Genomic DNA, 12,861 nt, shown 5'->3' with positions numbered 1-12,861 from the left:
CCTCTCAGATAACCCGTGTTCAGAGATGGGCTACCACTGGCCAGCAGGAGGCTATGCGCTTCTGAAGTTCTTTTCACCAGTTTGGATTCTAGAAGCAACGAATTTGGTTCCAGATGATGACTGTTCTTTTTTGAGCGGCTAGATTCAGTAGTTTGACTCATTATCGTAATTCGCATACACGAAGATGCAGCTCCATCCAAATCTGGCGTTTACTTTGATGTTCAAATCAAATGCATCGTGTTTGGCAACTCTATGTGCAGAATTTAAATTGACTGATCCATTTATCTGAAACTGGTATGTGTCCAAGACCACTCACAGATATTTCTACTGGTCTAGTAAAAATTCCAATGAGAGGAAAAAGACATGTTAATCACTGCTGCTCCAGAATGACACGTACATTAAATACGGTGTGTGTTAAGACCACCTGACTGCCCATCCATACATGCCACACACGTTTCAAAAAAGGTTATGAAAAAAATTCAGGTGAACTGATTGTGAAAGACACCTGCAGCTCCACGAAATTTCACATATTTTTCTAGCTGCAGGAAGGTTCTCCTTTCAGAGCAATCAGAACTGCCCCAGCAACACAATTTATGGCTACAACTTCATTTCTGATGAAAATTCCAGGTCTTTTAAAAAAGAAAGAATGTCGCACAGCCTGGAGAGGTTGAAGGTCTGACTAGACAAGATAAAAATGCCCAGGTCTCTCTGAGCAGAGGCTCCAGAGCAGAAAGACTTTGTTAAGACAGATCCTGAAGAGGACCCAATTCTGGAGGTCTCTTACCAGCCAGGAACCAAAGATACCGCTAACAGCCTGGTCCCTCAGAACTACAAACCCAGCATCCTTCAGAAGGACAGCCACAAACAGAGACAAGCATGCTGCTGACTGGCACCTGCAGGCTGGCTGGGACTCAAGGGACAGTAACATCAAGATCAAGAGGCAAAATTTCTCAATAAAAAACCCGAGCTTCCCCTGAATCAAGATCCACCAAACTTCAGCATCAGAAACATGTAAAATAAAAGTTCTAAGTCCAGAAATATCTGGGATATCCCCCAACAGCCTATTCAACTAGCAGGGCTGTACCTTGGTAACAGCAGAACAGCTTGACAAGTATCACTAAGGACAGATCAGTTGGGGATCCTAAGGGTCTTCCATTGGAACGTGTACCGCTTTCCCACTGCTTTCAAGTGAGCTTCCCAAACGCTAAAGGTTTTAGCTTACGGAGAAAGACCCATGGCCTTCCTGGGCAGGGAGAACCTGCCCTCCAAGACCTGGACCAACCGGCAGCAGATGCTGCCGGCTGCCTCCTGGGTGAGGGTGGTGGCAAATCTCTCCCTTTGCTGCGGCTGGGAAGAAGAAACTTTGCTTGTGAAACCGCCTCCTCCAAATGAAAAAACTTGAGGATGAAGAATAATACAACTGTTGAATTTCAGGCTCAGAGTAGGGGGTCCCCCTCTACACAGCTAGAAGCATAACCAAGAAAGAGATTTATATATTTCAAAAATTCTGCCGTCCCAGCCGTCAGACTGCTGTAGTTCTTTCCCTCAGAGGAAACCTCCTTCACCTGGAACCTACTCCAGCGTGGAAAGCACACCGACTCACATTTCCCTAGCGTGACCCCCACGCTGCTGGGTTTGACGTGGAATACGAGGTGTCAAATGAAGGTCTGAGGACTTAATCAGCAACACTTTGACATTGTTACTGATCACATATGTGTTGGCAGTACTTTCACTGAAGGTTTAGTGGAACATTTCTGTGGAGAATTGAAAAATAAAAAGTCTAATGACCAGGAGAGATGAGTTCCATTCACTTAGAACGGAAACCTACACACAAAAGCTATGTCTCCATATTGCTTCCCTGGGAGGCCAATATTGAAACAAATGGTATTGTGAGTCAGAATATGACCACTAAACCTCAAAATATAGCTTAAGGAGACACTTTCATGTGGCTGCAAAATTATCACCCCAAGGCTGCTGTTTATAAATGAGGCCAAGTTTTGGAGCTCAATTAATACCTTTGGGAAAACCACGGATGCTTTTATCTATCTTTCAGGTATTTTAGGTACACTGCAACTGTATTTTTTTCTACTCCTTTTCCAAGCTCCTTTCCTAACTTTTTGACAACTCCTTGAAAAATTATTTGAAAATTACAGAATATTTTTGCAACCTTTACATACATTTATGACCCAATGCATATGCTTCATAATATAGTGTACATTTAGCTTTCCTTTTAATGCCACTTAGAGGAGGGACAAATTATATTTTAATTGTATAATTAGTAAGTTTAATCAATGAAAAAGCTGAGTATTATGAATTCTAATGTCTTAGAATAAACTCTAAATCTAATTAAAATTTAAATACACATTTTAATCAGTAACAGTTCAGAATAAGCCAGTGCTAACCACCTTCAACATATATGTCAATGCATGAAGGAAAAATCTTTTTGCGTTGTTGACGTAGATACAGCATCTTTTCAGTAGTCTTAAGGAAACATCAGTGGGTTACATTTATTATAAAATCTTCAAACAGCAGGAATCCCAATGACAGAAGAATTTATAACTAGTTGGAAAGGAGAGGTTTCAAATGCCAAGTTATTCTCTTTGTTGAAGAAAGTCAGAAAAATGAAACTACTTGATTTGTAATCAGATGTGAAAATATCTTGACAGAATAAAAAATATTATTTGAGCTATATAAGCAGGGTGAAGGAAGGTGTTGATAGACAAAGGTAACATGAGAAAAGAGACGAGGTTGAAACTGTAATTTTGAAAAAATAGTGCTATGTAATAGTACAGAAAAATATGTTAACATAATATATTGCTAATTTATTCCCAAACCCCCAAACTATGTTTTCAAGATCATTTTCTTACATAGCTTTAAAAACAAAAATCAAAAGCTGTCCTAATGGAGTTTCAACTTACTTGCATTTAAGTATACTTTCACATTTTGTATGTATTTTTCTTAAGCAGCTTCAGTATTAAAATTACTGCTAAACCGTTTGCACTCATAGAGGCTGAAAAACACATCTACTTTTAGTCTGTGCATTTATTATGTTATATTGCTTCCTTTCTCGAAAAATTTCGTTTAGAGCAGTGTAGTTCAGAGCAGCCTCCAGACCTCTGCAATACATAATTGCAGCGTTTTGAACATCAGATTTACTACCAGCTCCTTGACTATCCTTCCCTTTCCTCCTCTTTCAAGAACCCTTTGTTCCGGCACAGATTTATAAACACAGGAAGCACCAATACACACTCCTTAGGCAAATACAAGCTCTTTCATATAAAAACTTCTGTCCAAGAACTTTATTGCTAACACCTGAACTTATCCACGGCATAGTAGCATTCAACTAAATACCTGCTGATAAAATTATATTGAGCGGCTGCATATGTAACATGTCAGAACTAAAAAGGATGCTGCTGTAAATATTATACAACAGAAATAAAATCTTTAAGGCACGCTACGTCCCCAACTGTTTCTTTGCTATATTGCTTGGGAGACCCTAACAATATAGACCGGTTAGAGCAGATGAAAGAGAGAGGTTATCAGGCTTTCTCTTCCCAAGTCCTCTGTAGCACCATGTATCACCCTCTCATCTGGTCAGATCTTAGTGACGTGTTGCCCTGGGAAGCTGGACTGACTCAGTGCTCCAACCGTAATCTAGCCCTCAGAACTCACTCTTGCTGGGGACATAAAATTGCTAAATCTGACTAAAGGGGGCAGGTGAGACTGTGTGATAAGGGCAGGTGAGAGAGGTCCACATCGGCTCAGGTTGAGATGTTATCCGTGGGGATAACATGGCACAGCAGCCTTACAATTCACTGTAAGGACTGTAACAGGGGGAGAACGCTCAGCAGATGTTGGCATAAAAGGCTTTAGTGTGATCTAAGGATGCTCTGAATCAGAAACCGGCTACACCGGCCCCAAACAGAGCTTGAAATGCGGAGTCACTGAATAGACCTTAGCTGGACTGCAAAACAAAGCCTTCATTGAAACCTATGTATGTTACCTGCCCTGCTAGCTGCAAATACCTCTGTGAAAAGTGCTCCGGATTTACACTGATTTAAAGACGTTCTGGTGAGCATTTCTGTCTCCCGTTCTTCTAGTTCTTATCAGCTGTATAACTATATGTTATAACTATATGTTATTCATATTCATATTCTTATTTTTGCAGCTCTTACATTATATATTTGCATTATATTATGTATTACACACTTTTGCCCTAGTACTCTGATTATTGAGAATGCGTCTGCAGTTCACCTTTAGAAGGCTTTCAGAGACATACGTTAATATTACACAGAAAACTGAATGCCAAATGCTGCAGGTCTTTCCCTCCAGACAGCTGAGTTTTATCCTAAATATATCCTGCAGCTGACATCATTTCAGGACACTAGGAAGAAGAAAAAAAGTTAGACCTCGATTTTGCTTGTTCCTGGCCCTGCTCTTGCTCTATGACCTTGGGCAAATAACCTCTCCATTGTCCACCTGTGAAACAGAGACAGGACTACACACCCACCTTATTGGTTTATTCTGAGCTTTAATGTTTAGGAAGTGTTATGAGACGCTCTGGGAAGTGCTACGAAGTGAAAAGGGTTATCAATCATCGTCTCCACAACACAAGCTGCTGAAACGCAGGGAAATCTGCCTTCACTGCTCACAGGACGTGTTCCTGCTTGTGCTGCGCTCTCTCCAGAATTCGCAATCTGAGAAGTATCTCAACACTGCATAGCATAAGGAAGGATAAATATCCTTAAGCATTCTGAGAGACTACCAGAAAATATTTTTAGTTTGAAGAAGCGAAGCCTGTCGGAAAGTATAAACTTCTCTCCTAAATACCTGCTTATTTTCCGTAACAGGAAAAAAGAAGGCCAGTTTTGAGACAGGATTTCCAAATCGCTTCAATAGCTAGACATTAGTCGAAAGCAGTACTAAATACAAATCTAAATACTTGGCTCTCAATTGTCCTTTCATTCATAATGTACTAGGTAAACTATACTAAAATAATTACTTGCTTATTACTCATGAATTTCAGCGCAGCAGCTGAGACAATGTAGATAAATAAGATGATTAATTGAGACAGAATGAATCACAATAAAATATGTTGTTGTATAAGGTATGATTAACTCCACAGTGATTCATATCATTTCAGATAACAGGGCTTTTATCAAAGACGGCTGCAAGGTTGGGAAATGATTTAAAAGCATTTTCTCTTAGAGGGCCACTGCAGTTCACAAGGGACAGGGAGGGGGGGAAGGAGAGGAGAGAGGGCAAAGCAGATTCAGTGTCTGCAGCTGAAATAGCCTTGGGCTGTTTCAGCATCCTTCCCACGGCACACCTTTACAACATGCCATTGACATTATCAACCTCTCTTGTGCTAGAGACTCTCTCATTTTTCAGTCGGACACAATTTATTCGATATTCCAATATTGAGAAAGTGAATTCTATGAATTAAGCAGCAATATTACAGTGCCATAGCTTTCCTGTAATTGAAAACACAACACCTGCACCAGGAAGTGTGCGTCAAAATTCTACAAAGACAACAAAGAACATTTACCTTTCCTCCATTCAGAATTACAATTTTTTAATTCCCAGGCTCCCTACAAAGACTTTGCAGAAATCTTAAATATAGCATTTATAAAAAGAAATTGCTGTTTACTGCAGTTTAGAAAAGCAAACAGCAGCAGCAGCTGACCTTATAAACCTCTACCCGTTAAAACAGAAGAGGAGATGAGACGTCTCCTTACAAAATTTTTCCCCATGTGTATTTAATAAACTGGGTCAGAATACCTGACTATGATTTTTAACTGAACTGTAGACTCCCTGTAGGGGACTGTGCAAACCTCAGCCTCTCACTCAGCCTACGAAACGAAGATAATTATCCTCACCTGTGGGGCAGGTTTCTGAGGACTTCTGAAAGCGTAAGCAAGCAGAAAATACTGGCATACAAATTTGCAACGCAAAACACTGACACCCAACTTGATTTCATTTATGATGATTAATGTTTCTGAAAACTTAACTCAAAATGACCACAGGTAGAAGCCAAAGGCTGAACTCACAAGGAAGAGAGTTTGAAAACCACCGCTGCCTGACAATAACCCCTCAACGTGGACCAGGTCCGGTACGCTAAAAAGGCAGATTCAAGGGCTCTTAAGGGCTCTTTACATAACACACAGGCAAGTCACTACAGTAAAACCAGCCTCTTCAAGACACTCAGTTTCAAAGACAATCTGGTACTTGCCTTCTACTAATAATTTCAAACATTCAAAAATGATTTAAAAAGCTTATTTGAAAATAATTCAAACAGAAACATCGACTGGGTGATATTTATGGCACGGCCAGCCACCCTTTGCTATGTTCCTTACTTCCTGGCCCCACCTGATCCAGAAGAGCAGACTGAAATGTTTGTCTCCCTTTATTTATTGAAAGTCAAACTGCATTTCTCTTCTTCCACGCAGCAACCTACATCTGCCACCTGTTAACTCCTGCCTCTTACCTCTTAATCGCTTCCTCAGACTCAGCCAATTCACTAGTGCAAAAGAACACTCAGGTAGTGTGGAAAACCATCCGCTAGGTCTACAAACGGGAGCAATTACATCAGTGTAAATTCCAAGATGCCATTATGAAGGCACAGTAGTTTAAAAAGAATCACCAGGAGGCTCATTTATCTCACAAAAGTGATTATGTCTCATTCCAGGTTCTTGTGAGCTGTGGGCAGATTGCTAAGCCTGCAGGTATCAGTCTGGTCCCAGGTGATCACCCAGCAGAGGAGATTTGCAGGTGGGAACGAAGGCTGTCCACAGTGTTGTATCTTACCGTAATGTATCAAAGTACATGGAGTGGAAGCTGTTTACAAACATGCGTTAGAGGATACAGAAAGGGAATAGACCAATTTGTTTGGCAACTGGCATTTAGATGTAAAACCTAGTGTGCTGAACACAGTTTTATGCCAGAAAACTTGGCAGCATTTCCATTCACTCCCCAGGTTAAAATAAGCATACAACTACAGACTGACTGCAAGTTCCAAATCAGGGGCATGTTAACCACTGTTATCAGGTTTTGATTTACTGGTTTTCCTCACCATTATTGAGAATTTTCCATGTCATTAAGGAGACCCGCCTCTATAACGGCCTATTAAGGTTCTTAAAGGCTGTGTCCTAACCACACGTATTTGTAGGAGTGTCTGTGTTAGCGTTCAAGACCTCACTTGAAAATAATTTAAATTAAGGAGGCACCATTTTGGTATACCTGTAAAACGAAAAGATGACAAGGCCCATCTGATATCTTATTACATACAAAGGCACCCATCTTTTTAAAGCTCAGGATTCCTAACTCCAGAACCCCCACTAGAGCTACTGCCACTGCTTTTTAAAACATAGAAGTCTTTCACCCAACCTTCTTTCTTTTCAGCACATTTGCTGTCACATCGGTATCAATTTCCTGACGAGCTTGCAGAAGCATCTGTCTTTGCAGAACTTCAGCTTACAATCCTGTAATTAATTTGTTCAGAGACTGGGTGTTTAGAAGTAACAGCTCTTTACACTAGAGAGAAAGAGGATCTAATTTCCAAGAATAATTGCTATCTTACTTTTCTTTATTATATTCGTGCTTTAAAGAAAGCCACGATTTCTCTTCCACATAACCTCTTCAGCTTTTACTGATCACTGTACACTGTAAGAGATATTGTTTGGCTTTTACTGTAAAGCAATAGCTAAGGAGCTCAGCACGTCTGTAATTCTGAAGTTTCTATATTCTAAAATTTCTCAGCGACATCCTGCCTACACGTAGGAAGAGAACCCCAAAGATCTTTAACACATCAGTATCTTAATAAATACTCCTCTGAGTCACGGATGACTGCCATACGCAGTGATGAGTCATATGAAAGCTTTTTAGTGTCCCTTGAATTGTGAAGACCTCCACAACAAGAACTGCCATCCCGCTGCGTGTCCCAACCTACAGGCTGCCCCCCCCCAGAAGCAGCTCCTTCCCCAAGGAGCTGCCACTGTAACCCACATCTGGGCAGACTGGAAACCAGGTTCGGATTCCGTGCCCGTTATTGACTTTGATGGGCCAGGCACATCGGAAACATCAGGCTTTAGCCTGTCTGGGAAAGAAATATATGCAAATTTAGTCTCATTTACTTGCCTAGTATAATTGCTGTGCAGGAAACATTCTACAATTCTGTGTAGAGATGTAATTTCAAAAGCTTTCCCTCCTTTGACCATTCTCTTACTGAAAGTTACTTTGAGTTGTAAAATATGTATTCTAAGGTGAGCTTTTACAGACAAATTAAGCAGCAACTTGTGACAAAGCAGTTATCATCAGGAGATAATTGACCTTATTTGAGAGTTAAGCATCCTGAGGCAAAGTAGAGTGTGCTTAATCCTGGCAGGTTAATTATCCAGTGATTATGGTAGCTTGGAAGGTATTATTGCTAAGAACCATTTGCAAAATGACACTATTAAAAAAACCTTAATTTAATAAAAATTAAAAGCAATGACAATAATCAAGTTCTCCAGTCATGTATTGCTAGATAATGACTGCAGAACGGCCCTAATTGGTTAGCAGCAACGAACATATAATTATTCGGATTCTGAATGCTCTGTACTAAATTTATTATATGAAGTACAGTTAATAGGTATCAAAAATCCAAGACAAGATGTTTGGTTAGTTATAGGAGGGATTTAAACAAATGGTCAAAACACCAGTGGTCACCGAGCTAATGCTGAAAGCGGTATGTGTACTGAGTTGTTACAGCATTCGGTGTCTCCACTGCCACCAAGGGTATGCTGGCATTTACATTCTAAACTAGAACATATATTCCGAGAGGTTTATAACTTGCCCATTTTAATTACCATCTGGCTGAAACTTGAAATAACCCATCTCCATTCAGATGTAAATTTTTAAGTAGAAGATGTAATTTAAAATCACTTTGCCAATTGTTTTAGTTTAGGAATGGCAGCAATTTGGAATTTTGCTGCTCTTGGATGTTTTTGTATTACTCAAAAAATAAACAGCTCAGTGCTTAACAATAAAATTGTATTGGTCTACAATATGGAGTGAAGATAAATACAGGGAAGAATAAAAATTGCGTTTAAGAGTATTGTTTGTACTAATAGAGTAACAACCACATCACTTAATATGCCTTGCTTATATGTTAACTTTTGCCCTTTCAGTATTTAACTAAACTAGAAAAACTGATGGAGAATTTAGCAAAAAGGAAATCACAATCAACAAATTGGTGCTGGCTAGCTGAAATGGTTCATTGCCCATCAAGGCGCACATAAACACAAAAAAATCCTGAATGTATTTGTAGATGAAATGAGTATGGGAGATAAAAAAAATCATCAAAGGAGGAAGCTACTGGAAGACAGGACATGTCAGAATGAGCTTGTCTGAGTTTTGCAGCTACTCTTTACCAGAAACCATATGCAGAGAGCAGAAATACTGACAATCACAAGATACAGCAGCTACTAAAAACTAGAATTACACTGTGCCAAGAGTGTGGTTTCAAGTCACATAGAAAGACAAGAGAAAAAACCACTGCAAATAGCATTTCAACAACTCAAAAGTAGCAACAGCCAGCTTATATACCAGAAAGCAGGGACTAAAAAATGACCAGGGTCATAAGCAACAAACTATAAGATGCTGGTACTCTGAAGTGTGTGTATGTATGTATATATGTATATGTGTATATATATGTACGTATAGATATATGTCTCTATCTCATACTGCCAAGTTTAAGATTATTACTTCAGTTTAAATAATATCTTGTCTCCTGAAAGACACTAAATTTTTTCAAAACTTAATACACAGAAAACCAGGGGAGTCTTTCAACTTTAATACACACAACAGTCCTCTAGAATATTTTATGACAGCAGGTGAATAATACCATAGCAAACTGAAATGGCAGGGAAAATTTAGGTAGTCCGAATAGAATTTCTAAAAATGGAACGTTGCCACTATGGTGGACAATTGTTTGTAAAGTGTGCAAATATAGAATAAGTAACAACCTATGTTTTATCTTCTGACGAACAGCACCTATGAACCGCTGTGATCTGAATTCTCCTAATAGGTTAATGGGGCAATTACATAAAAGACCAGCACGGTTTAATCCCTGGAGTTGCTATGAAGCCCTTCCACCCGAACATTCACTAGATTTGGTATTACTTCATTTGTGAAATCTGACAAGATTTTTTTGTGTGGAGCTTATACTGCTATTAAACCAAAATATGCAGTAGCATCTTTGTGGAAGGCAGAACAAAAGGTAACAATTGGAAATAGCAACAAAATGCCTAGAAAATACTCCTTCCATATTGTCAACTATACTTAAAAAGGTTTTCCTTATCCTACTCCATCTAAAAACATTGCAATTTTCTTCACTTTAAAACCACTATTTTTTTTTTTTTTTGTCATCTTCAAAGTCCTGTATCTGTAACAATGCTAGCCCCCAACGTGGACGTGGGGACAACAGTAGAAAAACTGACTTGTGTTGGTGCAACTCCCTGTGTCACTATCAGGAACAATCACTGACAGGAACAAGTCGCTCTTCCATAGTTTTCCTGTACCAATGTAGTTAACCTGAGAGACAAGCCCACACTTCATTTAGGTGTGTCATACTTTCCAAGGCTTTTTAAAACCTTTTCCTGCTGAGCAAACCAATAAATATTTAAGAGCAGTTTCTGAAGAGGACAAAAAAGAAAAAGTAACAGCACTACAGTGAGTGAAATATGAATTCGTTTGGTCTATTACCATGGACTTCCAGGCAGAATTTCATGCAATCTGTTTGCCAACTGTTGCATAGCAAAGATAATCCTTCCTTAGATGGACTGCCAGTCCACCTACCATAAAATCAATGAGAACCTTCTAAACCAATTAACCATTTCTTAGTTTTCTCCTCCCACTTCTCCCTAAAGAGTCGTCTTCATCAGAAAATGCTATTAACAGCAGCAGTACGGGTACAGAAACAAGTTCCAGAACCTCAGCAGCTTCGCCGTAACCCTTCATATGTTTTCTTCCAGCAGAGACTTAGCTTCTGGGCGGGTACATCATGCATGCAGACAGCTAGAACAATGCAGCCAGCGTGCTGGGTTGTTTCCTCTTTTAACTTACAGTAATTTGTTCATGTCTCTACACTAGAACAAGTGAGTTGTAAACCTCTAACAAGTCAAGTTACATCTTTGGCATCTACTGAAATATCACAGCCCCCTGACTGTGGATTCCATTGTCTAGTGACACTTCACGTGGTCAGTCTCCCTCTGTAAGTAAGGGAGAACCAGCAAGCAGGCTCCTAGACACAAACAGCCAGGTGCAAGAGATACAGATACTGCAGTTGCTTTTGTAAGACTCACCGTCTCGTTTCCAAAAAGGACATCGACGTAAGGCATGACTTTCATCATAGGCTCTTTGTAGAACTGGCTAATAAACGGCGCAGAAAGATTCAAGCTGAAGATCTTGTTGTTTGCAGAAGCCTGAGCAGCCACTTTTAATACTGCTTCTGGTGACACCGTCAGGAAGAACCCCTGCAAGCATCCAAAGAAATCAATGTACGTTACCAATTCCGTATGAGGAACCACAAGAAGCATGCTGCTTCTAAGTCGCCTCCCCAAACCCACCTTTGTCACATGCATGCACAGGTAAAAACTGGAAATACTGCCTTTCCATTAAGGTATTATGGAGGTGATGAAGAATCTACACATGCCTATAATCACAACCTTCCAAAATGAAACATAACTCCCCTCCTCTGCATTCCACGCAGTACACTTTCCCAGGGCAGCTAAAACTAATGTTTGTATTTTAAAAGGTGATATAATTCTAAATGCCCCAGTTAGACTGTGATGTTTACTTCCAAAACCCAGTATGATGGGTCTATATGCAGCTAGGAGATCAATGAAATCCCTTGCCTGAAAAATGGTTAACTTGTTTATTATAAACATGTTGAGTATGCCGTCATTGTAGTAGGCGTTACTGTTTCGGACAATCCTAGGGGTTTTCACGTTTCCGCGCACGTATTTTATTTCTCCCCCTCCCAAAAGTATCGCTCTTTACTCTGAATATGAACATTCAAGTATCAACTGTGAAACAGAACACTGAAACAAACTCATCCAGAAATGACTTTGCCTATTAAATTGCGAATGGTGATTTCAACCCTGTATGAAGAACAGTTCCAGGCTGCCGTTCGGAATTTAGCATTGCAGACTGTTACCTCGACCGCACGTGTTCCAAGAGTTATGTAAAGATCCCGTCCAGTTTCATTACTCTACTAATTAGACAAAGGCTTAGTCTTTACACTAATTAAACAAATCTTGTATGTTTCATTTCTATAATGCTAAAAGCAATTTTACAAACTCTTCTCAAACTCAGTGAATAACAGTAATTTTCAAGCAAGAGCAGCAAGTGTTATATTTAAAGCAAGAGATAATGTCTAAGGCACAGTAACAAACAACTTTGAGGGGGGTCTGATAAATAAAACACCATCTCAGTCCTATCTGTAACATCACCACCATGACACTCTAAAAGGTATAATAGCGAAACAGTGTTATTTTCCAGTTCTTATCCATATTATTATGTCTTTGGATCACAGGATATCTGTATTTTTATCCTGCATACTTCAGCTAACAGCTCACCTTAGGCATTCTACTGGAAAAAATGACATAATGAAGAGCCTACAGATTAAAGACTACTTAGAAAGTCTTCCTATTTGTTTCTCCATACTCCACACTCTCCAGTCTGACAAATACATGATTGATTTCAAAATCTGGGCACGATTTGCTACATGACGTTAAAAGTCCAAAGGGCACAAGAATGCTTTGCATCTTGTGGAGTTACTCAGTACCTTGAACGACTGGAAGCCTGTAAACATCCAAGCTT

At 39.6% G+C, this 12,861-nt stretch overlaps 1 protein-coding gene across 7 annotated transcripts in view; it reads right to left on the bottom strand.

Annotated features, from left to right (window-relative positions):
• ADK (adenosine kinase) overlaps positions 1-12,861 on the bottom strand; it is a 291,317-nt gene that overhangs the window by 70,554 nt on the left and 207,902 nt on the right. For 5 of the 7 annotated variants that reach the window (XM_037400573.1, XM_037400576.1, XM_037400574.1 and 2 more), the window contains one exon: positions 11,343-11,513. The exons of the other annotated variants lie outside the window; for them this stretch is intronic. In XM_037400573.1, the coding sequence (XP_037256470.1) occupies positions 11,343-11,513 (171 nt within the window). The remainder of the gene's footprint in view (positions 1-11,342; positions 11,514-12,861) is intronic. 7 annotated transcript variants of the gene reach the window in all.

This window comes from Falco rusticolus, chromosome 9 (assembly GCF_015220075.1).
Source record: "Falco rusticolus isolate bFalRus1 chromosome 9, bFalRus1.pri, whole genome shotgun sequence".
Lineage (NCBI taxonomy): Eukaryota > Metazoa > Chordata > Aves > Falconiformes > Falconidae > Falco > Falco rusticolus.
This window is presented reverse-complemented; position numbering and strand designations above follow the sequence as displayed.